The sequence below is a fragment of the Aphidius gifuensis genome, linkage group LG5 (genome assembly GCF_014905175.1).
Source record: "Aphidius gifuensis isolate YNYX2018 linkage group LG5, ASM1490517v1, whole genome shotgun sequence".
In the NCBI taxonomy this organism is placed as follows: Eukaryota; Metazoa; Arthropoda; class Insecta; order Hymenoptera; family Braconidae; genus Aphidius; species Aphidius gifuensis.
In genome coordinates, this window is record NC_057792.1 from 2,621,493 (window position 1) to 2,648,083 (window position 26,591).

A 26,591-nucleotide genomic window follows, 5' to 3' on the forward strand; every position below is an offset into this window, starting at 1 on the left:
ATAATAAAAATCAGTACTTGCTTCTTGCATATATATATTTAAATATTTTAAAAATATTATACTAATATCTAATTCACAAGAAATATCGTCAATGGACGAGGCCGAGGATATGTCTTTGGTGTGTGCATATAATATATTATCATAGTTTAAAAAATAAATTTAAAAAAAAGCAATAAAACTAGCTAAAAAGAAAAAAAAAAAAAAACCAAGTTTATATTCTCAAACAACCTTGGTTATTTTATTTTTTTTTTCTTTTTATATCTAAAATTGGTCTGTGTAATTTTATACTTTCCATTTTGTTTATCTATTTTTCCATTTTATCATGAAAATTTTAATTATCAATTTTATGATAATTAAATATTAAAATGAATAAACAAAATTTAAAATTATAAATGAAATAAATATATATATTGTAAATAAATTTAAAAGATAATAAATAAAAATAAATAAAATTTAGAAAAAAAAAATTTAACTAATGTTATTGAGCCCGCATTTGTCCAGTTGTTGATGGTCCATCAATTGTGACGACAATTGATACTTGATTACCACTTTGATCCTCATCTGGATGATAATGATCCCAATTACCTCGCTGACTCTGCAAGGTAGTTGACTTTTTTTTTTTTTTTGTTTTATATATTTATTATTATTTTATATATAAATATATATATTTTTTTTGTTATATATTTTATGAATATATTTATTTATATTTTGATATTAAGCGATATTGATGAGATGTATGCAGGCGGTATGATAATATTCCCACCAACACCGCAATATCCACAGAGCCACACTTGCTTTAAGAACGACCGGAGAAAAGTTGGCACTGTAACCGAAAAAATATCGGAATTTCGAAAATCGCGATATTTAAAACTATCATCAATCCAACATTTTCAATAAAAACAAAAAAAAAAAAAGTATTAAATTTTTTTAAACAAAATTGACATCAATATTATTAATTATCATAAAATAAATTTAATAATAAAAAAAAGCAATGATGCTTGTATTTTATTTAAAAAAAAAGATAATTATTATTTTGATATAAACACGTTTAGAAAAAAATATAAGATAAGTAAATAATTAAATTGAGGAGCAAAAGGACATGAAAAAAAAAAAAAAGACAAGAATAAGATTCTTACATCTTAACCAAGGGTCAGTGGGAAGGCTGTCCCAGTGGCTGGATTGATGGAGAAAGTGATGGTATTGATAGATGTGGTAGTTGTGGTGGTGGTGGTTGTGGTGGTTGTGGTGGTGATTCAAATGGTTGAGGTGGTAGTAGCCCATTCAAATTCAGACAGATGGAGGGTAGTTGTCTTACCATTCCGGTGCCAAATTGTTGTAGTAGACCACTTCCTTGTGCTGATGTTGTTGATGATACTGATGGACGACGTGAATTACGTATACTAGTCATACTTGAACTTAATAAATATGGTACACTGCTACTTGTCGTTGGCATTCCCTAATAATTATTTATAAAAAATTATAATTATAATTAAATTTCAAACTTGAAGTATTTAAACTTACAGTTGGTGGTGATAAATTAACATTTGATCCACGTCTTTCTTGTGGTCCAGTTGATGAATGACGTCTTATTGGTAAACCACCACCAGGTGTACCACCTGGTGAACTTGAACATGATGGTGCAATTCTTATTTTTGGTGTCATTAATGTATTATCAGATAAACGACGACTTGGAAATGCATTATAAACACGTAAAAATGTACTATCATTTGCTGATTGTGATGAACGAAAAAATAAATTATCTAAAAATCCAGATACTGATGATTTACGTTGATTCATATTTTCAGCAGATACTGTCATTGATTTATCATAACCAATTGAATTTTTTCTATCCATATTTTCAGCAGATGATGTTTTACGTTGATCAATACGTAAACCAGGTATATTAAATGGTGGTACATGCATATTATCTGTACTGTATTGATGACGTAATGAACGATGATGTTCTGGGCTTGATAATGATAATTTTAATTTGTTTATTTGATTTCTAAAATAACAAAAAAAAATACATTGATCAATTTTTAATATACACATAAAAATATTATAATTTGCTCTTTAATTTTTTTTATTACCTTTCAATTCGTGATAACATGTCCTGAAGTATTTCATACAATGTTGTAAATTGTTCAAGATTTAATGATGAATTAACAGTAACTGGTAATAATATTGGCATTACTTTTGTTGCAATTAAATTAATAGTTAAACCATATTTTTTATTACTCATCAAAAATCTGTAAATATCTATTAAAATAATAATGTTAATAAAAATTAATTAAATAATTAAATATTATATTATTTAAATAAATTTGAATACTTACTTACAACCTTTACAACAGAATTACCCTCGTGTAATTTAATATCCCATAATAATGGAAAAAATTCATCAACAATTTGTTGTGTATCAAATGTTTCAAGTATACTTGATAAACAATTCATAAGTATACGTGTATCAGTTGTATTATTTTCAAATGACATTATTAATTTTGGTAATACAATTTTTTTAATAACATGATCATCAAGATAATCACATACTTTTGATACAGCAAAAAATGCTGATGATTGTACTTGTATATTTGGACTTTCAAATGATGTATAAAGCATTGGTAACATTTCTGAATGTATTATATCATTTGGTGTTTTTAAAAATATTATATGTAAATTTTCAAGTAAAACAACTGTTCCTTGTATTGATCTTGGTGCTGAAAATAATTCTCTAAATGATGGTAATATTAATTTTTCATAATCATCTGGACGACTGTGTTCAATAATATAAAGCATTGGATGTAATACTGATGCAAATACTTCTTGTGATTTCGATTCTGTATAAAGACATGGCCAAATATGTTGATACCATAATTTCTACATAACGAAATAATTTATATTAAACACTTATTTGCTCTATTTAAAATATAAAAAAATTAATTTATAAAACTTACCAATGGAATAAATGGTAGTCCTTCTTTAAGTGTAACTTTGTAGAAATGTGATTTTTGATTTGGATCTTTCATGTTTATAACATCAAGAAATTGAAGTGCATGTACTGATGGATCACTAAAATACAAACAAAAAAATATTATCAATTGCACAAATAAATTGCACTCCCTTGATAAATAATTAAATGTATTATTTATTTTTTTTTGTATTACCTAAAATATTTTATCAATGATAAATGCTTTGCAATTGGTCTTGCTTCAGGATCTTTATACAATAATCTTGATATTGCCTCGTGCAATGCAACAGGAACTCTTGATAATATCATTGATACATTTTCATTGAGCTAAAAATAAAAAAAAAAAAAGTAATTATAACAATAGAAAATAATTTATTTAAATATAAAAATTAAAGTTATTTAAATTTACATTATCAATTTGTTTGAGAAATTCTGAATTACTGTAATTTGCTTGAATTAATGATTTTCCATCGTTGTAAATTGCAGCAATAACCATGCCCAAACTAAACATATCACTTCTAATACTGCATTGTTTTTTTAATTGTATTTCAGGAGCTAAAATAAATTTTAATTATTTCGATTTATTTACTATTTATTTTGGTTAAAAAAAAAATTATTTCAATTCAACTGTATAAATGTAAATATAATTATTTTATATAAATGAATATTTACCAATATAATCGAGATTTGGTTGAACTGTTTTTGATAATTTGTTGGTCCATGGATGACAGGGAATGGGATCCAGGCTGACTTCGTTGGTTTGTTCTACAAAACCACATTTATAAAATCAATAATAAATATACATATTAAATATTCATTTAAGCAAAATTGTTATAAATTAAATTTTCTATATTATAATTTAATTTAAACTTACCGATAAATTCAAGGCCAGATAATTTCCATGTACCTTTTTTAGTGACAATAATACTGGCAGGACATACATTTCTGTGAATAACTTTTAGACTTGAGTGAAGAAATGACAGTGCCTCGAGGATCTATTGAATAAAATTTATATATTTTAGATGAAAGAATATTTGAAAAAATAATGTCAAATAAGAAGCAGACTTTTGATATATGAAAGCACAAGTAAATACACTTGCACTAGAATTTTTTTTTTTTTTTTTTCATTTATATATAAAACATCATAAAATGGATTGTCAAGAGTTTGAAAAAAGAAAAACAGTCAGAAGTTATAGATGAAAATGTGAAAATGTAAAAAAAAAAAATCATCTTTTGAATTATTCATAAGTTATGTATATTTGCATGAATGTATATATGTGTTAAAAAATAATAAAAAATAATAGAAAGAAACTTTTACAATAAGGTGATAGTTAAATGATAATTTGTTTTTTTATTCGAAAATTTTTTTTAAAACAATAAAAAATAATATGAAGTGAAAAAATATACTAACAAGTGTATTTTTAGATCAAAAAAATATTAAAAAAAGAAATAATTTATAATTAAAATATTAAAATAATAAAGTTGATGAATTTTTTAATTTAAGTATTACCTGAAGTAGTCCATATTTAATTTCAGTTGCAACCATGTCATATTTTTTAATCATAACTGGCCGATGTGGTTGTTGATGTTGACCTGGATTTTGTTGATGTCCAGTATTATAATTTTGTTGTTGTGTTGAATTAGCAATTGCTGCTGCAGCAGCTTGTTGTTCTCTGTAGGCCAATACATTTGCTAAACTACCAAGTACTGGTTCAGTTGCAAATGCCAATGTTTCAGAACATTCTTTAACAGTACTATATACTTGTAATAATTTTGGATGACGAAATTCTTCTAAATTTTTTGGACATTTACGTAACAACTCAGTTACATTATCCTTATGTTTTGGTTTATGAAATTTTTCAACAGAACGTTTTTCAAATACAAATACTGATGCTTCCTATTAAATCAAATTATAATCGAAACAATGAATAACATTTTTTTTTTTTCGATCGATATTCTGATGATAAAATAAACAAAAAGAAAATACATATATTTCCATAAATTCATTATGAAAAAAAAAATAATATAAATCTTTTAAAATATAAAATTTAAAGATATGAAAAATAATTTTATGACTAAATTGAAAAAGGAGAAAAATAAATTGAGTTTTATAAATATGTATATGGAAATTTTATTCACTTGAAAGTAAAAGAACCGTAACAAAATTTAGTTTTGAAAAAAAATAAATATTCAAATATATATATTGTTTTATGAATTTATTTTTTATTTATTTACCTGACTATCGCTTTTTCTGTATGCATCAAAGATTCTCCATACATGTTCAGGTCCTGCTGTTGCTGTTGGTGTTTGCTTTGAAGTTGAATATTCTTCCCATATTGGATTACTCTCAACTGCATTACCCTGACTACTTTTAAATTTGAACATTTTTTCGTCAAATCCATTCACCATAAAATTTTCATCAAGTTTAATAATTTTAACATTAAATTATCTGTAAAAAAAATAAAAAAATTTAAACATTATAAATAATAAATTTAAATAAATAATAAAATATTATTTATCTCAAATAAATAAATGCCAAATAAAAAATAAAATCAATAAACAAAAAAGAAAAATAAATAGTTCAACAAAAAAAAAAAAGTAAAGTAATAAGTAAAAATAGAAAATAAATGAAAATAAAAAAGAAAAAGTTTTTTTAAAAATCAATAAATCTATTATCAGACAATTTCCTCATCCATTGTCATTAATTTGATTTTTTTTTTTTATTCATTTATATTTTTTAAAAAACAATATTAAAAAAAAATTCAATTACAACAAGCATTTGAATTTTTTAATCTTTGATCCTTTTCAATCATACATTCAGTATTGTGAACAAAGATAAGAGAAAAAATAAAAAAAAAAAAATCTATTTATCTCTCTCTCTGTGTAATTTTTTTTTTTTTTTTTTCGTTTATTTTTTCTTTTCCAACCCAAAAGAAAGATACATCCCGCGGAAAATTGAAAAGGGTCGGGGATAAAGCATGCTCGATCTATTCCATCATTTCTGAATAGACGGAGACTTTTTTTTTTTTTTTTTATTCATATTATCTTATACTCTTTTCGTCTTTTACCTTTTTTTTTTTTTTATTTTTTCTTGTAACTATCGTTTTATTCATAGGGTTACGCTTTTACAAAAGAATGTGTTATCGGTTAAATTTTTTTTGTCCTGTTAAATAATTTTTTTTTCGAACATACTCAATTCAATATTGTAAAAATGAATATTATATAACGCACAAGGGTTTATTGAATTATCGTGGTTTTATTAAAATCATATGAATAATTTTTTAAAACCCTCGTGTATAGAAAATATTTAAAATTAATTTAATACATTCAAATAATTTTCACAATTTTTTCATACATTTATTTTTAAATTTAAAAAAAATATTTTTATCAAATAATAAAACTCGTTTGCAAAAAGTAGATATAATAAATGTACCAAAATAATTTTTCTTCATTTAGAATATATAATTTTTTAAGCCACTAAAATAATATAAACTTTAAAAATAAATAAATAAATAAATCCTTTAAACAAACCAAACTAAAATTTAATTAAAATTTAAATTTAAGATTTAATCAAAACTCTAAAATTAAAAGTGATGATAAATAATTTAATTAAATGGCTGAAAATAATAAGCAACAATTAAGGTTACTATAAAATTGGAAAAACAATTTGATATGATAAGACGAAAAAGCATAAATGTAAAATGTTCGTAAATTATTGTAACAAAATTATAACACTAATGCAATATAAAAAATAATAATTAAACTTGTAATTATAATCTAAATTTAATAAATAAAAATATCTAATGACAACAACAAAGTTTAATGAAATTACTTTATCAAAAATATAATTATTCCCAATTAAAACTTTTCGAAAAATTGATACAACTTTAATAATCCTGTATCGAAAAAAGGAAAACAAAAATAAAAATGAGACAGTAGATAATTAAAAAAAAGAATCCAAACACAATCTAAAAATTAATCCAAAAAAATGAAAAGAGTTAAATGAGAATAGATGAAATAAAGAAGAACGAAAAAATTAATTAAAATCCTTGATTAATAATTTCCAGTTGGTAGAAAATTGAATGTTAAAAAAATATATAAAAGATAAAATTGTTTTAATGAAAAACGTATATATACCTAATTAACGTATCAATGATAAAATAAAAGTGTTGAATAGATAGTACAAAAAGTCAAATAAAAGTATAGAAAACTAAATTGCAAAATTAGATATATATATTTCTACTTTGTAATTAAATTTTATGTCCGGAAAAGGTAGTTACCAACACACAGTAATAATATGGTATACATATATCTGCAGGATTTGTTGGAAAAAGGCCAAAAAGGGATGGAAAAAAAAATAATAGAAAAAAAGTATAGAGTAGTTAACACCAAGTGAAATATCTTTGTGTGTTTTTCTACTAAATTTTAGTGTTAAAAAAAACAAATAAATAAATATATAAATAATTGTTTTTTTTAAAAAAGTACGTATTTTCAAGGTAAAAACTTTATTTTTAATATGTCCTTGTAAAACTTAACAACGTATTTTTCAATTATAAAACTTGTATAAATTAAAATAAAGTAAATATAAATTTAAAAATATAATATTAAATTAATTTATCATTAATTAACAAATAATTTATTTGTAATCGAAAAAATTCCAATCAATCATTGCTAATTTTATTATTTTTAAATTTGTTTTTATATAAATAATTATAAAACAATTTACAACTTATAATGTTCCAAAGAATTTTAAACAAATATTTTCCAATAAGTTTAAATAACCCCTGGGCTAAAAATAAATTCTATATATTTTTTTTTAAAATAAATTCTATTTATCTTGAGGTATTTAGCCAGTAGAAAAAAAAGAAAAAAAAAATACTAATGAAGTAGTTGTCCAAGTATAAATAAAAATATATTGTCGTTATAAAAATAATAAATTGTATAATAAAAAGTAAAACCCAGTGAAATGACTTTTTGAAAAATACTAAATTTTTTCTTCGAATTTTCCATGAAAATAACAAATAAAACAAGAAAAAAAAAAACGTATTTAATTCAAGTTTTATAAACTTGTTAAATAAACAAATAATAAATTGTAAAAAACTCTCTCAAAGTTAAAAACAAATTTTTTTTTTATAAATAAATATAAATAATAATAAAAAATAGGCTTCAGGTTTATCCATAGAGTCGTCTGATAATGGTCCTTGACTTCCTCAACTCTGTACATTTTGTCCCACTTTTTTTTTTTCACCCTCAAGTACCTTTTTTTCCATTTAATAATAATGGTTTATAAAAAAATGAAAAAAAAGTATGATAAAATATTGTGAAAAATAAAAATATCAAGAGTATAAAATTTAAAAAATTCTAGAGCTTTGTGATAGTGACATTTTATTCAGGGGCAGCACCACTTGGAAGATTTTTTTTTTTTTTTTTTTTCGATTTCCTTTTGTCACTTTTTCTGTCACACAATGACGATTACCGTTACTGCAGCTAAATCGAGCTAATTTCACACGTATCAAATCACGCCCCATGACATAATAAATTTAATTAATTTTAGTTTATCATAATTATAAATAAAGATAAACAAATATCCAACAAAATAATTTAAAGCTGTCAAAAATTATTTTGTTATGTTGTGAATAATTTAGCTACTAATAATTGAAAAATAATATTAATTTTTTATTTTATAAAAGAGATTCATCAAAGGTAATTAAAAGAGGTTATAAAATCATTAACAATGAATATTATTTTTCAACAATAAATTGATAATAAAATTGTTTAAATTGTTGATATTTTGTTTTAGATTTAATCAAGATGAATCAAATGAAAGAAAAATTTGAACGTATTGTTCTTGGGGGTGATGAAGATGATGATTTGATTGAAGCAGCAAGACAAAATATGCATTTAGCTGATTATCTAAATTTAAGTGTAACATCATTAGAACCAAAGCTACAAAATTATGATGGTTTTAATGTTGGTGATATGTATAAAAAAATAATGAAAAAAATGCTTGAAAAAACTGTGTTTGGCTCTGTAGCTAAAGACATACGTTTTGGAATTGTGTTGTTTAATGAAAGAGGTAATAAAATATTGTCTAAAAGAACACCAGAATTAGCTAAAATGAATAGACAAGGTTTTAATGATATGAAAAAATGGTCAGAATATTATTGTGTTGAATCATTTGCAAGAGAACCAAACACATTAACACCAGCAAAATGGTCATTGGTATTTCCATTATCAGCATGTGGTTATTCAAATATACAAAAAAGTTGGATAATACAACCACCAATTGATGTACCAAAATGTATTTATTGTCATGCATTTTCATCATTGATTATAAATAATACTAGTTTACTCAATGAAATTCAAACAAGATTACTTATGAAGGCAGCTGCTTATTATCAGTATCAACTATCTGAAATTATTGGAAAACCAGTATATAAATCACACTCTGTTGATGAAAAAAAGAAAAAATCATTTCAATATGTTGAATATTGGAGTAAAAATTCAATTGAAAGTAATGAAGATAAATTGAAATTTCTTGTTGAACAGGGAATACTTGAACGACGTGGGAGACAAAATACTTACGAAGTAACTCCAGTCGTCTTCGCTCTTGCCACAAAATTCGATAAAATTGTTTAAATTGAAACAATCGAAACAAAAAAAGAAGACACATCCAAGTATTGAATTTTTATATTTTTTTTTAATTTATAACAAAAGCCCTTTGTGTGTACTGATTGTTACAAACAAAATCGATAAAAAAAAAAAGGTACTTTTTTATTTTTTTATGCTTCAAACAAACTGTAAGAAAAATATTAATTAAAATGAATTAAAAACAAAGCTTACTTAAGCTTCTTATATTACTAAAAATGTTTTTCATTATTTTCTTTTTTTATTTGTTAACTGTTGTGACCTCTTTTGATTATTTTTTTTTTTTTTTCGTAAATTACTAATTTCACATTTATCAATTCCTTGAATCGCAATAAATTAAACGTTATCATTTGTAAACCAGTGTGCATTAAAATGAATTTTTTTTTGGAATAAAAATAAAATAAATGTGTAATTAATATCTGTGTTTAATTTTTTTAACATATTTTTATAATTTTTAATAGGCAAAATGGTAATTCATCAAATTTTGTAGATTATTTTGTCTTGAAAAAATTCTTCAAGTGGTGGATTTATTATTGATAATTAAAGAAACAAATTTGTATTATTTAAAAAATATATTTAACAGTTTTTTATAAATTTATTTTATCTATAGATTTATAAGAGCAACATAGACAAATTGGAAAAACAAAATAGATTTTGTAAAAGTTCTTAGAAAAATGATGAGAAAAATTGATGAGATATTTATTGACTATTATGTTTGACAAATTCTTCGAGCTCGAAACCTTGAACCTTCAAAAAAAAAAAAGTTTAAAACATTGACAAAAGACAAGAGCTTTATTATAAAAGAAATAATTTTAAATTTTATTATTAAAATGTCAGAAAAATGTTTGTTTTTTTAGAAGCATCTGATGACTGACTGAGAGGTTGAAGAATACTCGAAAAATCCACTACAGAATCAAGTTCAATTTGCTGAAATATGCAAAAAAGAGTGGATTGTTTTTTCATCAACTAAAAAATAATCGAAATTCTTTGACATATGTAAGTAGTATTCATAAAATTTGACAAAATAATTGAATTATAAATCTACCAAAAGACATACTGCCATCACTTCCAGCGTTAATTATTAATGATGAAAATATTATCAAAGAAAATGAATGAATTATTCTCTAAACATTAGCTACTTTTATCACTATAAATTATTAAACATTGTTGAAAAACCAAAGTACTAATTACACTGTGCTTTTAAACACTAAAAATCATCATAAGATTATTTAAAACAAAAAAAAAACAACACAAATAAAATATAAATACTTTTTAAAGTCTTAAAATCTTGATGCACTATTCCTCTTTTAAAAAATAAAAATAATAAATAAAACCTCAACTATTACAATCAAAATATTATTTTTAAAAAAAGTCTTAAAAACAAATTCCATAAATATTTATTTATTTCGCAAAGTGGCTACGTTAATTATGTTTTTTTTTTTTCTACAAAAAAAAAAAAAGTTTAAAACTTAAAATTTAAATAACTTAAAAAATATTTTAATACTTTATTTAAATATTTAATTAAAATTTAAAAAAGTTAAGATTATTTAATCTATTTTTTTAATTAACTATTCAAATGAATTTTTATAATAAAAATCATTAAATATAGTAAAAATATTGTCAAGAGAAATTAATAGTGTTGTCTTGTTGTTTTTTTATGTATTCAATGAGCATATTCAATTAACCACATAATTTGAAATAGTATGGTAAATTACAAGTACCAGTTAGAATTCAAACTATGTCAATATAATTGTTGAAATTGTATTCTGTATATGGATATTGGTATGAACAAGGACCCTTGAAATATAGACCAAGTGACTAACGTATTAACGAGCTCAGACAAAGTGTCCTTCTAACATTATCTAATTAAAAATACCAATGTCATTCCTTATCATCAAAATATTTATATTAGATAATTTATAAATTAAATTTACTTTGTTGACTTTAGCACAATTTTATATTAAATATTTCAATAATTTATATGAAAAATAAATTAAAATAATAATTAAATTAAATTCCTATTTCGAAAAATATTTATAAATTGTTATTTAAATTTTCACCTATAAAATATACATATGTTATTTTAAAATTTATAAAAAATTAACATTGCGAAATTTCATTTTAAATATTTTAAATAATACCTTATATTATTATTATTTTTTTGGGTTCAAAAAGGCAATTTATGAATTCAATTTATTTCCCTCATTTTATTGTGTTATTTTCCCTGTTTTATATATTTTTTTTTTTTTCATTTTTAATGAAAAACAGGGTAAAGAAAGATTGGAATTCCGTCAATTCTAGAAACTTTTTCATATCAAAAAAAAAAAAAATATAAATATATATAAAAACAAGAAAAATATTAAGTAAAATAAATGAAATTCCATAAATACATGGAAAAATAAAAATATATATATTTTCTACCTAAAACAATTTTTTTTATTACTGTAAAAAAAAAAAGAAAATCAATTCTCCAGTATTTCAGTTGAACAATACTCATTATAAAAAATTAATATCGATAAATAGCAGACAATTTGATAAAAAAAAAAAAATATATTCATCACCACAATGAAAAAGGCAATTGTAAAAAAATGATAATTTAAATCCTCAAATGAATATAATAAAAATAAAAAAAAAAAATAATATAAAAATTAAAAATTAAATAATGTATTAAATGATTATATTATTATTTAATTATTTTTTAATTATTATTTATTATTATTGTTTTTTTTATCACTCACTTGTGTGTACGATATAGTACAAGAGTTAAAGAGGGTAGTTTCATCCCTTTTACTAAACTATTTCGCATCAGTTCGCATCAACATCAACACCAGATGATTTTCCTGGATTTCCCTTCATTTCTACTCAACTTGTCTCATTTATATTTGTCTCTCTTACACACAAACTAACATTAACATTTTCCCTATCTATCCACCATTCAAATTTCCTTCCTTCCTTCCTTCCGCCCTCATTGACTCTTCATCCCTCTCTCATTTCACCCTATTGAAATATTGAAACGAGGACACCAAGTTTTACCTCATCGTCTACCTTACATACATATATTATTATTATTTTATTATTATTATTATTATTAGCTAGAGAGAAGGATAAAAACAAGAAAGAGAAACACTTTAATGTAACGGATGAGAGATGACCCAACTGGGGGATGAAAAACATTTTTAATGATAAAACTTTTAACCAAAGTAATAATTTTAAAATAAAAAAAAAAAATAATATTATTTATAATGAAAATATAAGATTATGTTTTTCATACTTACTTATAGTTATAAAAAATATAAATTTTTGTTAAGTTAAGATATAAATATTTATTTAAATAACATAAGAAAAATAAAAAAAAATTTATTAATGGTGATTAAAGGTGTGTTCAAGAATGTTATTATGATTTTATTTATTTATTTTTTTTTTTTTATTATAAAACTAATGAAATGTGAATTAGATAGCTAAAGGAAATTGCGAGTAGCTTTTTGTGGGTATTTTCGTAGCCTCGATCGATCGGATATCCAAATAAATTAACCCGAACGATCAAATCACTTCACTATTTAACCGCAATAATAAATTTATTCAAATATATTGTTATTTGTATTTATTAGGAAATTTTTTTTATCTTAAATTTATATTGTGTGTCGTTGATTTAATTGAAATAATTTGATATAATTTTTTTTTTTTATATGAATTTAAATAGTTTATCTTTTTTATTTTTTAATATTTTTTTATTCTGCTGTAAGGGGTGAGATATCTTTTGGATTTCAAGTCACACATGACCTTTATCTTTTTGATGAATTACCAGTTTATTATAGCATCATGATTAATTACCATATTTAAATTATTTTTATTCTAAAAATAATATAACTTTTTATGATATTTTTAGTAATTTTTTTATTTCAAAATTAAATTTCAGTATTAAAATAATAAAATAGATAAAAAATAAAATCAGAAAATAAAAAAAAATAGAAATAATGGGATAAAAAAAATTGTTTTTTGATGATAATAATCAAAGCATGATATTACACGAGGTATATCGTGTATGTCCCTGACGAAAAATTCTCACCCTTAACTACCCTACTGATTCTAATAGAAAAAAAAAAAAATCCCCCCACAATCAGTACAAAAAAATAAAAAAATAAAAAAAACATTAATAATAATATCAAGATCAAGATAAAAAAAATAAACAAAAAATAATTCTCACCTGTTGCAATTGACGTCAGCCTCAAGTCACCCTCATGTCACCCACACAAATATAAAAAATAATAAACCCCAAAAAAAACTTCAATCAAGATAATCAATTATATGTATATATTTTTTTTTTTTGATAAAGTATTTTTATCTTAATATTCTCAATCACTTTTGATTTAATAAAAAATAAAACAACTTGAAAAAACTTGTTGCTCAAAAAACTTTTATTTTATTAAAAATAAATAAAATTATAAAAAATTTAAAATTCACAATTTATAATTAAATTATAATTAAAAAAAAAAAATAAAAAAAAAACGAAATTTAATTATTATTAATATATTTAGTTTATTTACTTTAATATTTAAAATAAATATTAATTTTATGTTATCCTGTAAACAGGAGCCTACAAGGTACTTTCCACTATCACGCAAAAAACCTTTCTGACGATGTTATTGAGAGCTTTTTGCTTACCCCCAATGTATTGTATACAGAGAGTGAGAGATATCAGGGGGTTGGTGGTGGTTGGGTTATTTCTTCTTCTTTTTTATCTTTTTTATATTTTTTTCGTTATTTCTTGTTTTATACCCTTCTTTTTTTTACAATGGTTAACGCAAGCGCGCGCATACTTGCCCAGGGTATAGGCCTTGCCTGCCATTTCCCTCCTTCTGTCAAATACCCACCCTTCTTTTACCTCCCTCATCATCTCTCCTTTACTCCCTGGATATTATACTCTAAAATTATTAAAAAATAAATTCACTTATTATATTTTATATTAATCTTAAATCATTTTTATTAATTATCAAATTAATATCATTTAGCTTTTCATTATTCGAAATCGAAATCGAAATTATTTTTCGAAATAGTTGATTAATCAAATAAACCACCATATGTATATTTTTATTTTAAATGAATATGTCAGATTTTCAAGGCCTTCATCAATATCAATTAATCCCCAGGTCATTTTTATTTTTTAAAAATTTAATTTTTATGTTTAAAATTGTTTTAATTATATTTTTTATATTAAAAAAAAATTTAATGTAATTAAATTTATAAATATATAATTTAGATATTTTTTTTTTAAATATAATTTTCCAGCCTGAATTTAAACTTAATTCACCTGGTAAATTTATTCAGGTCAAGGTTTATACTGCAATTGAGTTTGTTTCTTCTCACCATTGATGTCCTTGACATTATATATTTAAAAATAATAAATAAACGGATATATGAAAATTATTATTTGTCAATAAATTTGAAGATGTGGCTTTGTGGTTTATGGCATGTATGTGAGTGTGTTGAATGATCATCATCATCATGATGATGAAGCTTTTTGAAGCTGGCTATGTATTATTGAATAATGTGGTATAGAAATTAATTTTTATTTTAAAATTTTTTATCATTATTCAAGGCAATACAGGGATTTAGAAATATATTGCTTATTAAAGTTTATTTTACTTTATTTTATACTTTTTATTTTTTTTTTTGATGGGTTTTGGTTAATTATGTTTTTCTCGTTGATTAATTATGTGGCTTAGAGGGTGACTTTTTTTATTTATTTATTATTTATCTTAAATTTTTTTTTTTTGTAAATTTTAACCGTAAAAATAAAGTATATTAAATAAATAAATTTTAAAAATCATAATTTTACCCTCTTATTATAAATTTTCATATACTAAAGAGGGTTGAACGCAAAAAAAAAGAGATGAAAATGAAAAAAAAAGAATATTAATTGTTATATCGTGAATTTTTATACTCTCGAGGGTAAAATTAGTGAAAAAATATAAATTTTTTTATTCTACACTTTTTTTTTAAATATAAAAATAAAGAAAATTAGAAAAAAAAAAAAACCTTTTAAACTTTGAGAGGATTTAAAAAATATTACTACTAATGGAAATTTTTTTTTCCTATTATTTCGCTTTTTCAATTATTATTATTTAATATAAATTTTTTGATATTTTTAAATTTTACTAATAAATTTCTACCTGCCAATATTTATTTCTCATCCCTTTAATTTTGTAGAATTTTTTTTTCGTATTATTTTTTAGAATAATATAAGATTCTTTTAGGGTTGAAATTGATGATGTTATACATTGATTATTGTCAAAGTTTATATATATTATATTTGAATAAATTAATATTAATTATTTGTAGATATTGAATAAAATTGAAAATTGCATGTGACCTGAGAGTGAAAAGGAGAGAGAAAATTGAGAGATGTCTCGTTGTGATTGGGGCCAAGGTTGAAAAGAAGGGAAGCAACTTTTGGGCGCAAACTCGATCGCAATATGGCCTGGGGAAACAACCCCGTGAGGCTTATGTTTATTTTTATTTTCATTTAAACATGCACACTCAATCTTATATCTTACCTCAAATTTTTTTTTTATTTTCTTATCTTTACTCTTTTACACATCTTCACTTCTTATGCTTCATGAATTTTTTAAATTCTATTATCAAAGCAACACCCTTCTATTCTTCATACAGCGAAAAAAAAAAAAATAGAAAATAAATTATTAATCAACAATTAAAAGTAAATTGAAATATTTATTAATAATATTTTCTTGTAATTTTATTTTGTATTTAAAATTTTATGTATTGATTTATTTTTTATTATCAGCAGTAGATAAAGCCAAGAGTATATATATGATCAGACATGCAAGTAGAAAATTACACGTTAGATCAGACAAAGAAAAATCAAAGCGATAAAATGAAAGAAAAAAAACCCCAGCTGTGTTTATCAAGTGAAACATAAAAAAAAAATAGAAACAAATACATATATCATTGTTTATAAAAAAGATAAATACAGATAGACTTTGTAATTACTCATAACATTATATTTCTGACCAGTTATCAGTTGAAATTACACAACAACAAGCACAAAAGTTGATAAAAAAAATTATTTACAATAATAAAACCACGTAAAATATTGTAATTACAATTACACATATACTAAAAAATGTTTTACTAACAATTTTATATGGCTATAGTTTATTAAATTGTTAGTTTATTTATTTGGGAGATGGATCTACAACAAGCAGCTGATGTGTATTCAACCATACGACTTGTCATACAAAGGTTCATCAACATGCTGATGTACATGTGTTAATATAATAACTAAATATATATCTTAATAATACTAATGTTTATTTAAATAATATTTACAGTGGTAGAGAATGGAATAATTCTGATGAACATGATGAATCCAAGGATAACAATGTCACACCAAAAGATATAAATGATTTATCAAACACATCAAGATTAAATGCAAGTATATCAATGAAATTAATTAAATAAAAATTAATAATTATTTTTATTTTATTTAGAACAATGAAATTAGCTTGGAGATAAAACGAGCATGTGGATTTACAGATATACAAAATAATAAAAATAAATCAGTAACATCAATGATACAAAAACGTCAATGGGGATGTGGTTTTAGTCCAAGTGAAAAATGTCAAATTGGAAGTACATTTTTACCAAATAAAATGAAAAAAATTGCTCGATACAGAAGTAAAGCATTTTGTGGTTCTTATTCAACTGATGGAAAATTACTTGTAACAGCATCACAAGGTTCTATCTAATTTTTGAATTTCAGCATCTAATTTTTTGAATACTTATTATTAATTAATTAATTATTTTTTTTATAGATAACCGAATACGTTTGTATCGAACAAATGATGGTAAATTTAATATATTTAAAAAAATTAATGCACAAAATGTATCATGGAGTATATTGGATACAGCATTTAGTCCTGATGGAAATTACATTGCTTATTCAAGCTGGTCTGAAGCACGTAATGATAATAATTATTGTTTTATTGTTATCTAAAAAATAGTGTATTAATAATTTGATAAATGAATTATTATTTTTTACATTAAATTAATTTGTTTTATTAGTTTATCTGTGTCCGATATATGGTGATTCAAATATACAAGAATCATTACCATTAGCACCAACAGATCATGGTAGATTTTGTATATTTTCATTAGTATTTTCAACTGATGGACGTGAAATTGTTGGTGCTGCAAATGATGGTTGTCTTTATGTTTATGATCGTGAATGTCATCAGTGTGCAATCAAGGTAATAAATAAATTTTTTTTCTTAACAAAATAATAATAAAATTCAATTTAATATTTGATGCAATAATCGTAAAGTTTAATTTATTATAACTTTTATTTTTTTATAGATTGAAGGACATTCTGAGGATGCCAATACTGTTGCATTTGCTGATAATACATCACAAATTTTATACAGTGGTGGTGATGATGGACTTTGTAAGGTAAAAATTTTAATAGTATATAATAATATTTGTTTATAAAAATAATTTTGCTTACTAGGTTTGGGATAGAAGAACTTTGAATGAAGATAATCCACATCCAGTTGGTGTATTTTCTGGACATGTTGATGGAATAACACACCTAGATTCAAAACTTGATAGTCGTTATTTAATAACAAACAGTAAAGATCAAACAATAAAACTTTGGGATGTTCGGGCATTTTCAAGTAAAGACGCACAAGAAACTACAAGAAAAGCTGTTGCTAATCAAAATTGGGATTATCGTTGGCAACGTGTACCAAGACAACGTAATAAATATACATTATATTTACAAATAATACGAGTGATGTTTATTTTAAATAGAAAAATAATTCATAAAAAATTTAGCTTTGCTTTAATAATACTTAATTGAGTAATAAATAATTCATCAAATCATACTGCACCCATCAAGGAAAATTTTAAATAATCAACTCAAACGATTCATCTAAAAAAAAAAAAAAATTTAAATGAATTAATAAAGCTTATAAATTATTAGTCACAAATAACGTAGCTTAGAAAAAATACAAAAATATTACTATTTTGCATTTTTCCATTTCGAATAAACGTCACTCATATTATGTGTAATATCAAGTTTAAAATATAATTTATATAACGTAAAAATATATTTCTATATAAATATATCAGTAATATTTTACCTCATGTCAAAATAACATTGTGAAATAATATTATTTTCAATTTGAATATTAGATTCATTGATTAATTTATTTATTTCAGTTTATAAATCAAGCAGAACCATGCTTGATGGTGATACAAGTGTCATGACATATCGTGGTCATACTGTTGTACAGACACTTATTAGATGTCATTTTTCACCAATATCAACAACTGGACAAAGATTTATATACACTGGCTGTGGAACTGGCAAAGTTATAAGTATTGCTTTATTTTTATTTTTAAATGACTTTGAGTTGATTAATTTTATTATAATTAATAATATTCTTATTTTTAATTACTACGTTGCATTAATATCATGTCAGTCATTTAGAAAGTAACAAAGTTTTTCAGTGTGAATAAATTAAAATAATATTCAAGTTTTATATTGATATAAAAATTGCAGGTTCATTGACGCAAATAAGACATTGAATAAATTAATTATAATAAACTAATATTATGATAATTATGTTGTAATTATTAATAAATTTATTACTTTTTATGATTTTAGTTTATGATTTATTAACTGGTAAAATTGTTTGCTCACTGGATGGTCATAGAGGTTGTGTAAGAGACGTTAGTTGGCATCCTTATCATCAAGAAATTATATCATCATCGGTAATAGTTATATTTCATCGAAAAAAATATATATAAATTAAGTTTAAAACTCTGGAATGTAAATTTATAATTTAAATGTTGTTTGTTTAGTGGGATGGAGTTATTGGCTGTTGGCGTTATTCAGCAAATTTCGATCCGGAAGAATACAACAGCTCAAATGATTCAGATAAATAATTATTCATTATATTGATTCAATTGTAACGATGACTTTTACGATAATGTTTACTCGCACAAAAAAAAAATATACAAAATAAATATGTAGGTGTTAAATAAATATCGATTTTGACAAACGTACTTGTATAAAAATAATCGACATAAACAACCTGATGACACACTTAATTAGTTTCAAGAAGCCAAATAAATATTTAATGTTTTTTTTTTTTTCTTTTAAAATCGCTTTAGCTAAATCCAATAAATTCGAAACCTTATGTTTCTTTCAATTAAATTTTTAATTCAATTTTATTATTTTTTTCAAATACATGATGATTTTATATGAAAATATAATTCAAAAAAAAATGTGGTGAGTATCTTAATTCATCGAAATTTATTCATTTTTAAAATAAAAAAAACATTGACCTTTTTTTTAATGTAATAAAAATAAATTGATGAAAATTTAATTTACTATTTATTCACACACAAGATTAGTAGTATAAATTTAGAAAAAAAAAAAATTTCAATAAGTGAGTGTATTGCATATCAATATCAATTAAAAAATATATAAAAATAAAAAAAATTACTATTAAAAAAAAGCATGCCAATGCCACAATAAATTGGCTCATACGGGCATCCAAGTTCGCGATATTTTCCCGTGACTGACCTCCATAATTATATACTTGAAATAAATATATATATTATAAAAAAAATATTATATTCGAATTAATAAGTAATTATATTCAAGAATGGTCCACGCAATATTTACTCAACATGCATTCAATAAAATATAAGTAATATAATTTTTTAAATAAATAACATAAATAGATAATCTGTTTGAATTTTCCAGTCATTGAATCATTTCTAAAAAATATAATTAATGCAGGTATTTTATATATATATTTTTATAACCAGAAAATTCAATCTCATTATAAATAAAAAAAACTAAAATCATATTACATATAGAAAAAAGAAAAAAAAAAAGTTGTGAAATGTGTTGACAGACTGGAGTAAACTTGGACTGATTACTGTCAACCCTCCTACTAGCCCATTGATCTTAAAGTAAATTTTTTTATAAATTAAATAAATATATATTCCAAGTATTCCATCAATGTCAATTTTAAATAATTACGTAAATAAATATAATTAAAAAAAAGCTATCTCAATAAATCTGTAATCATAAAATTAATATATTAACTTTACTAATTTTTATTTATCTAATTTGATTGTTGTTTTTTTTTCAAAATTACCAAGCTTATTTTTAATTTAAAAATCATGAAAATTATATATATTACGTAATTATAATTGTTGAATGAGATGAGACACAAGTTGTTTGATATCTTTGACGATTAATGCAAAGTTAACTCGTGGAATTGTCAAGGTCGTGGGATTTGTAATAGGCAATAGTCTTCTCGTGCTGTTATTATTATTATTTTTTCTACTTATTTATAATTTATTTATGTCTAAAAGTTGGTTGTTACCTAGGTGTAATTTGAATGCTGATACAACTCTGGGAGGTATAAGTCGATAACAAACTGATTAGTGACCAGTTGAAGTTCGATGCTAGACTTGAAATTGTCAGTCTTGTTTTGAACACCAATAAAGCAACAATTTTTAACACTTGTTTATTATTTTAACAAAATAATATACATTAATTAAATTGAATTTATAAACAATAAAATAATAAATATATTTATTTATTTATATAATTTTGTTTTTAAGAGAAAAAATAAATTAAAATTTTCATTTATTCTTTGTCTGCGAATTTTAAATAAATATTTTTTATTGATGCTTTGGCTTGAATAAAATATTCTCGTTAATTATTTTGATGATAAGACCAATCGTGTTATCAGTAATGTGTAGTATTTCTTTGTATTAACAAGACAGACGACTTTTTTTTATTTTAAAAATAAATTTTACTGTTTCATATTTGATAAATATATATAAAGAAAAATGTCAGTTGTGGAAAAAATAGATATTGCAAGCAGAAGAAATGCTGTTCCAATTATTTACACAAGAGGAACACATTATGAAATTGGTTTCGATATCGTAAGTCTGATTATTTTATCTCAATGTTTATTCAATTTTTTTTTTTTTTTTTTTGTCAATATCATTTGATTCATTCGTTGCTAACTAAGTGTAACAATTAAAAAATGATTTTAAAAAACCGCGCAATTCATCTGTTACTAATTGAGTGTAACGATGGAAAAATTAAAAAATAATAAAAAAAAAGTTTCAACAGTTTACGTAATAATAAAAACGGTCGAGATAATATATCAAATTTGCATGTTTGATTGTCTATCATAATGTCCTGAATAATTTATGAAAAAAAAATAAAATGAATTATTAATTTATATAGACAATAGACTATATAATAATATTAATAAATTCAATAATCAGCTGGAGTTTCAGTTTAGATCCATGTAATTTATAAGATAAATGTATTAACACAAAAAAAAGAAATAAATAAATCAAATACATTGTCGATAGAATGTAGTTTAACAGTCACTTTTGATAAAGGCAGATAATGTCATTTGACTTTACAAATGACATGTGACTATTTCGAAATAGTAGAAACTAAAAAAAATATTGGATTAATTTTTTTCTATGCTTAAATAACATTGAATAATTAAAATAATAAAATAAAAAACACAGCTGTAATAATGACGAATAATTTCGATTGTAAAAACTATTATCAATGCCATTATTGAATGTCAATAAATCATCAATTGTTCAACCATGAATAAAATGAGTAAAAGTGACGACAAATAAATAATATTTTTTTTTCTTCAATTTCAGGGTCGTACATTCTCAGGTTTGATAAATAATTATGTGGAAAATTATCGACCACTTCAAGATACATATTTGAAAATGTATAATACAAAAGAAGGTAAAAAAATTTACGATGAAACATTGGATGCGGTTAAAAAACAATTTCCTCAATATTTACGTGAAATTGAAGGAACTGCTGATGGTGCTAATGTTCCATTCTACAAGGTACAATTAATTAAAAATATTTTAATATAAAAAAAAAAAAACAAATCACCACGATCAGGGTCAATGTTAAAAATAATTTCCGCGTAGAAAAAAACTATTTAAAATTGTTATAATAATTATTTAAAAAATATATAAATAAATAAAAAAAAAAGAAAGGAAAAATTATGTACTTGAAAGTTTAGTTTTGTCATTGTAATTAGTCATTCGACGAGCACCGTGTCTACTGATTGTCTTTTATTATTATAAACAAATTAAAATAAAAAAAAAAAATAAATAATAAATGTCCTTGAAAACACACGCCAGTCTAAGAAAATTTATAAAGAAAATTATTTCTTTAGCAGTTTTAATAACACCAACTGATTATGAAAGCATTAATTAAAATGTAGTTAATTAAATAATAATTAAAAATAATAATTAAATACAACTTTTTTTAGAAAAAAAAAAAATAACAAATAAGGTACCTTTGAGTTTAGCTGGTGTTCTTTCATCACAATTATTCAAAAATAAATATTTTTAATATCCCAGTTATGAAAATAATAATTGGTCATTTATTTTTTCAGTTGTTTTTGATGCATCTTGATGATATCATTCCGAATGTCGTTGAGGGACGTCAAGCATCAACAAAACAACCAGTTGGTTGTTCTTCTCTCATTTGTAATTATCCTGGACAGGTAAATAATTAAATTTATATTTTAAATAATTGTCAAGGTAATTTTTATGTATTACAATTTAAATTTATTGTTATTTTATTGTTAGTAATAATGATTAATAATTAAAATAAATATAAAATAAATATTTTCTTCAAGAGACATTTAATAAAAAAATGTATAGATTATTTACAGATAATTTACTCATTATTTGAGTAATATTTATTGCTAATTAACTCACCAATTAATGTTGTTTTTTTTCATAGGAAATATTAGGACACAATGAAGATGCATTGAGTGAAACATTAAATCACTGGTACATTGTCAATGCCCATGTTGTTGAAACTGGATTACGTGAAGAAAAATTTTCTTCTCTCAGTTATGCTGGTTTTCTTCCTGGTTATACAATGGGATTTAACAATCATGGTCTTGTTTACAGTATAAATACACTAAGTGCTCGATCTCTTAAATCAGGAAAAACACGTAATTCTTATTAATTATTTTATAAAATAATTTATAAATTTTTCTCTAATTTAATTATATTTTTTTTTAGCTCGTTATTTTATAACAAGATCATTATTGGGTGTTGCTAATTTTATGCAAGCACAACAAACACTGAGAAATGTTGGTTACGGTGCTGCTGAAGGTTTTTCAGTTAACATGACATTTTTAGATCAAGATGGTGATAGACTATTTCACAATGCTGAAGTTGCACCAGCTGATGATGGAACAAATGAATCACAGCTAAATATATTAACAGCAAGTCCTGGTGAAAATCTTGCTCATTGTAACAAGTAAGTTATATTTAAATGTAAATTTAACAAATATATTTTAATAAATGTAAATTTTTTTTTTACATAGATATCTACGATTAAAAATTGCTGAAGTTGATGGTGTTATTATACCAAGTAGTGAGCATAGAATGGCTGCAATACAACGTCATCCAGCACCAAAAACACGAAGTGAAATAGTTAATATATTAAGTGATCAAACTGATAATGAATATCGTGTTTATCAAGAATTTGGTCCTGATGATTATGTCAAAACAATTGCAACTGGTATATTTGATTGTGTTAAACGTACATGGTCAATTTATACTGATAAACCAAAATTCAATGAACCACTTGTTGTCATTCCAATTCGCACCGATTCACATTAATAGAAAAAAAATTAAACTCATTAATAATTCCATAGAATTTAATTAAATTTAACTCATGTATTATTTTTTTAAATGGTGATGGGTTTCTTTTTATTTTTTAAATTTAAAAAAAAAAAAAATCATAAACTAATTATTAATCATTTAAATTTATAATATATTTTTAAATGAAATTGGAATTTGTTTTTTAGATTATTATTAATTTTAAATAATTGTTACTCCAAAATTGAGTGTACAATTGAAAAAACTTTTAAAAAATAATAATACACGAAGTATATTTTATATATAAAAAAATATATTTAATTATTATAATTATACTTAACGTGATTATTAGATTTTTTTTTTTTTAACGACAAAATGTTGGTACAATAACTTTTTGACGTTTGTTTGATTCCATACCAGAAAAAAATTCTTTAATATCTTCTTCACGTACGACTTTTTTATTTTCAGCAAATTTTTGAAGATATTCTTTTAGCTGATTTTTCATTTTATTATATTCTAAATAAAATAAATAAATATTATTGTTAAATATATAAAAATGCAATTAATTAATTATTAAAAAATTAATTTACCTTCAATAGCATTGACTTGTTCAACATGTCCAAGTGATGCAAGTGCCTTCATTCCTTTTTCATAGCCAGATTCAGAACGTTGTAATTTACCAGCTTCTTCATAAGCTTGTACTGAATCATTAAGATCAATTAAAAATTCAATTTTTTCATTTTCATATAATTTTTTACAATCATCACAACAACACAATGATGATCTCCAATTTGAAATCCAAAAGCATGAACTTTCGTTATTTTTAATAATCATTTCAGGCATTTTACAGCCAATTGTATCATTTAAAACATCAATTGATTCATCAGCATTGTCATTTTTATTTAATTTATTATCATATGTATTTTTAATACTTTTATTTGCTGAATAATTTGTTGCATAACGCCATAAAAATGAATGTTCTTTCATACAACCAGAACATATTAATTCTTCATATGATTCATCATCTGGTATATCATCATTGCAATTAAGATGTTTTGAATGATACCAATCTTCACAAATAATACACTGTATCATTTGATCATTTATTATTTCCTCTGGTGATTCTGGATCTGGATATGGACGTGAACAAATACAATAAACACCATCAAAATTTTGATTGTATTTATTTTCAATGTTCAATGGTGCTTTTGCCTGAACGAAAACAAAATTCATCATCAAAATTAACATCAATTGACAAGTTAAATAAAAAAATAAATTACCTTGTCTAGAATGCATTTTTTATTGCCAAATTTTGAGTTGCCACAGTCACAACGAAATGAACGTTTTGTATAGAGTTCAACTAGTTCATGGCCTTCATGACAATGAAAACTACATGCCAAACAAACACCAGCTTGTTTTTTATCATCACCAAAGCAACATGTTTTACATGCATACAGTGCTTGTCTTATATAACCCTAAATATAATCAACATAAAACATAAATTATTATTAACAAATTAAAGGAAAATATTCACCTAAATTAATTAACATTATTTAAATTATATTCAACAATATTTTCTTTGTAAGAAATGGAGTTTGATGGCTTGGATTTTTGATGTTTTGTGACTGACCTTGCCATATGTACAATTTTTATCATCAGAAGCACCAAGAACAGCATTTGCATCATCTTCAAGTTCTCTTTCTTCTTGTAATACATCAAGCATTGTCACTGAATTATCTTCTTCAATATTATTAATTTTTTCATTACTTGACGTTGATTCGGCCATGTTTATAAAATGCCTTCTTTTTCACTGAGAATTTACTCGAGACAAAATAAAATTTTACTACACAACGCAATTTAATATTTCAAAAATAAAAATTAATTTAAAAAATAATATTGATTCATCAAAAAAATATAGAATAATTTGATAGTTTGAATATCAAAAAAAAAAAATTTATTTTATTTTTGTTTTATTGACTGATAATTTACAATCTTTTCTTTTTTTTTTTTCTCGATTGACAATTGTTTGTTGTTGTTATTATTAAAGACGTAACATTCTCTTCCCGCTAAAAATTTTTTTTCTCTTAAATAACAAACTTCAGATGGCTTTGATTATGATTATTAATCAAGATGACAACATAAAAATATCAAAACAAAATGGCGAAATCAGGCTGCCATGAAAAAATAAGCGGTAAAATTATGTTAGAGCCAACTTCAAAGGCATCAAAAGAGAAAAAAAGTTGAAAAAAGC

The 26,591-nt window shown here is 22.9% G+C and overlaps 4 protein-coding genes and 1 long non-coding RNA gene across 8 annotated transcripts; 2 read left to right on the plus strand and 3 right to left on the minus strand.

The window, feature by feature from the left end:
* Positions 1 to 611: 611 nt before the first annotated feature.
* On the minus strand, positions 612 to 14,303 carry LOC122856758 (SCY1-like protein 2). Of its 2 annotated transcripts, XM_044158568.1 has the most exons (13): positions 13,821 to 14,303; positions 5,204 to 5,417; positions 4,479 to 4,865; positions 3,843 to 3,963; positions 3,641 to 3,733; positions 3,378 to 3,523; positions 3,165 to 3,295; positions 2,955 to 3,069; positions 2,337 to 2,877; positions 2,091 to 2,259; positions 1,522 to 2,005; positions 1,316 to 1,456; positions 612 to 823 (listed from the first exon to the last, which is right to left on the minus strand). In XM_044158568.1, the coding sequence occupies exons 2-13, from the start codon at positions 5,375 to 5,377 to the stop codon at positions 797 to 799; spliced, it is 2,529 nt and encodes an 842-aa protein (XP_044014503.1). In that variant the 5' UTR covers positions 5,378 to 5,417; positions 13,821 to 14,303; the 3' UTR covers positions 612 to 796. The 2 variants fall into 2 exon arrangements, with proteins under 2 accessions (XP_044014503.1, XP_044014502.1); XM_044158567.1 differs by lacking the exon at positions 612 to 823 and having other exon boundaries at positions 1,144 to 1,456.
* A 2,227-nt stretch (positions 14,304 to 16,530) lies between these two features.
* Positions 16,531 to 20,716, plus strand: LOC122856813 (DDB1- and CUL4-associated factor 11). 2 transcript variants are annotated; one of them, XM_044158669.1, is made up of 10 exons: positions 16,531 to 16,894; positions 16,966 to 17,065; positions 17,125 to 17,371; positions 17,449 to 17,595; positions 17,699 to 17,883; positions 17,990 to 18,082; positions 18,141 to 18,387; positions 18,854 to 19,012; positions 19,302 to 19,408; positions 19,499 to 20,716. In XM_044158669.1, the coding sequence occupies exons 1-10, from the start codon at positions 16,821 to 16,823 to the stop codon at positions 19,580 to 19,582; spliced, it is 1,443 nt and encodes a 480-aa protein (XP_044014604.1). In that variant the 5' UTR covers positions 16,531 to 16,820; the 3' UTR covers positions 19,583 to 20,716. The 2 variants fall into 2 exon arrangements, with proteins under 2 accessions (XP_044014604.1, XP_044014605.1); XM_044158670.1 differs by having other exon boundaries at positions 16,531 to 16,876; positions 19,499 to 19,853.
* A 142-nt stretch (positions 20,717 to 20,858) lies between these two features.
* On the plus strand, positions 20,859 to 24,778 carry LOC122856846. Of its 2 annotated transcripts, none has more exons than XM_044158710.1 (6): positions 20,859 to 21,607; positions 22,358 to 22,555; positions 23,116 to 23,226; positions 23,469 to 23,685; positions 23,756 to 23,996; positions 24,064 to 24,778. In XM_044158710.1, the coding sequence occupies exons 1-6, from the start codon at positions 21,512 to 21,514 to the stop codon at positions 24,359 to 24,361; spliced, it is 1,161 nt and encodes a 386-aa protein (XP_044014645.1). In that variant the 5' UTR covers positions 20,859 to 21,511; the 3' UTR covers positions 24,362 to 24,778. The 2 variants fall into 2 exon arrangements, with proteins under 2 accessions (XP_044014645.1, XP_044014646.1); XM_044158711.1 differs by lacking the exon at positions 20,859 to 21,607 and adding an exon at positions 21,720 to 21,981.
* LOC122856904 lies at positions 22,639 to 23,551 on the minus strand. The gene is made up of 2 exons (XR_006374162.1): positions 23,444 to 23,551; positions 22,639 to 23,218 (listed from the first exon to the last, which is right to left on the minus strand). It is a non-coding gene; the product is annotated as an uncharacterized LOC122856904 (long non-coding RNA).
* Positions 24,422 to 26,398, minus strand: LOC122856850 (putative E3 ubiquitin-protein ligase UBR7). The gene is made up of 4 exons (XM_044158719.1): positions 25,971 to 26,398; positions 25,621 to 25,815; positions 24,931 to 25,552; positions 24,422 to 24,856 (listed from the first exon to the last, which is right to left on the minus strand). The coding sequence occupies exons 1-4, from the start codon at positions 26,124 to 26,126 to the stop codon at positions 24,705 to 24,707; spliced, it is 1,125 nt and encodes a 374-aa protein (XP_044014654.1). The 5' UTR covers positions 26,127 to 26,398; the 3' UTR covers positions 24,422 to 24,704.
* Positions 26,399 to 26,591: the final 193 nt, after the last annotated feature.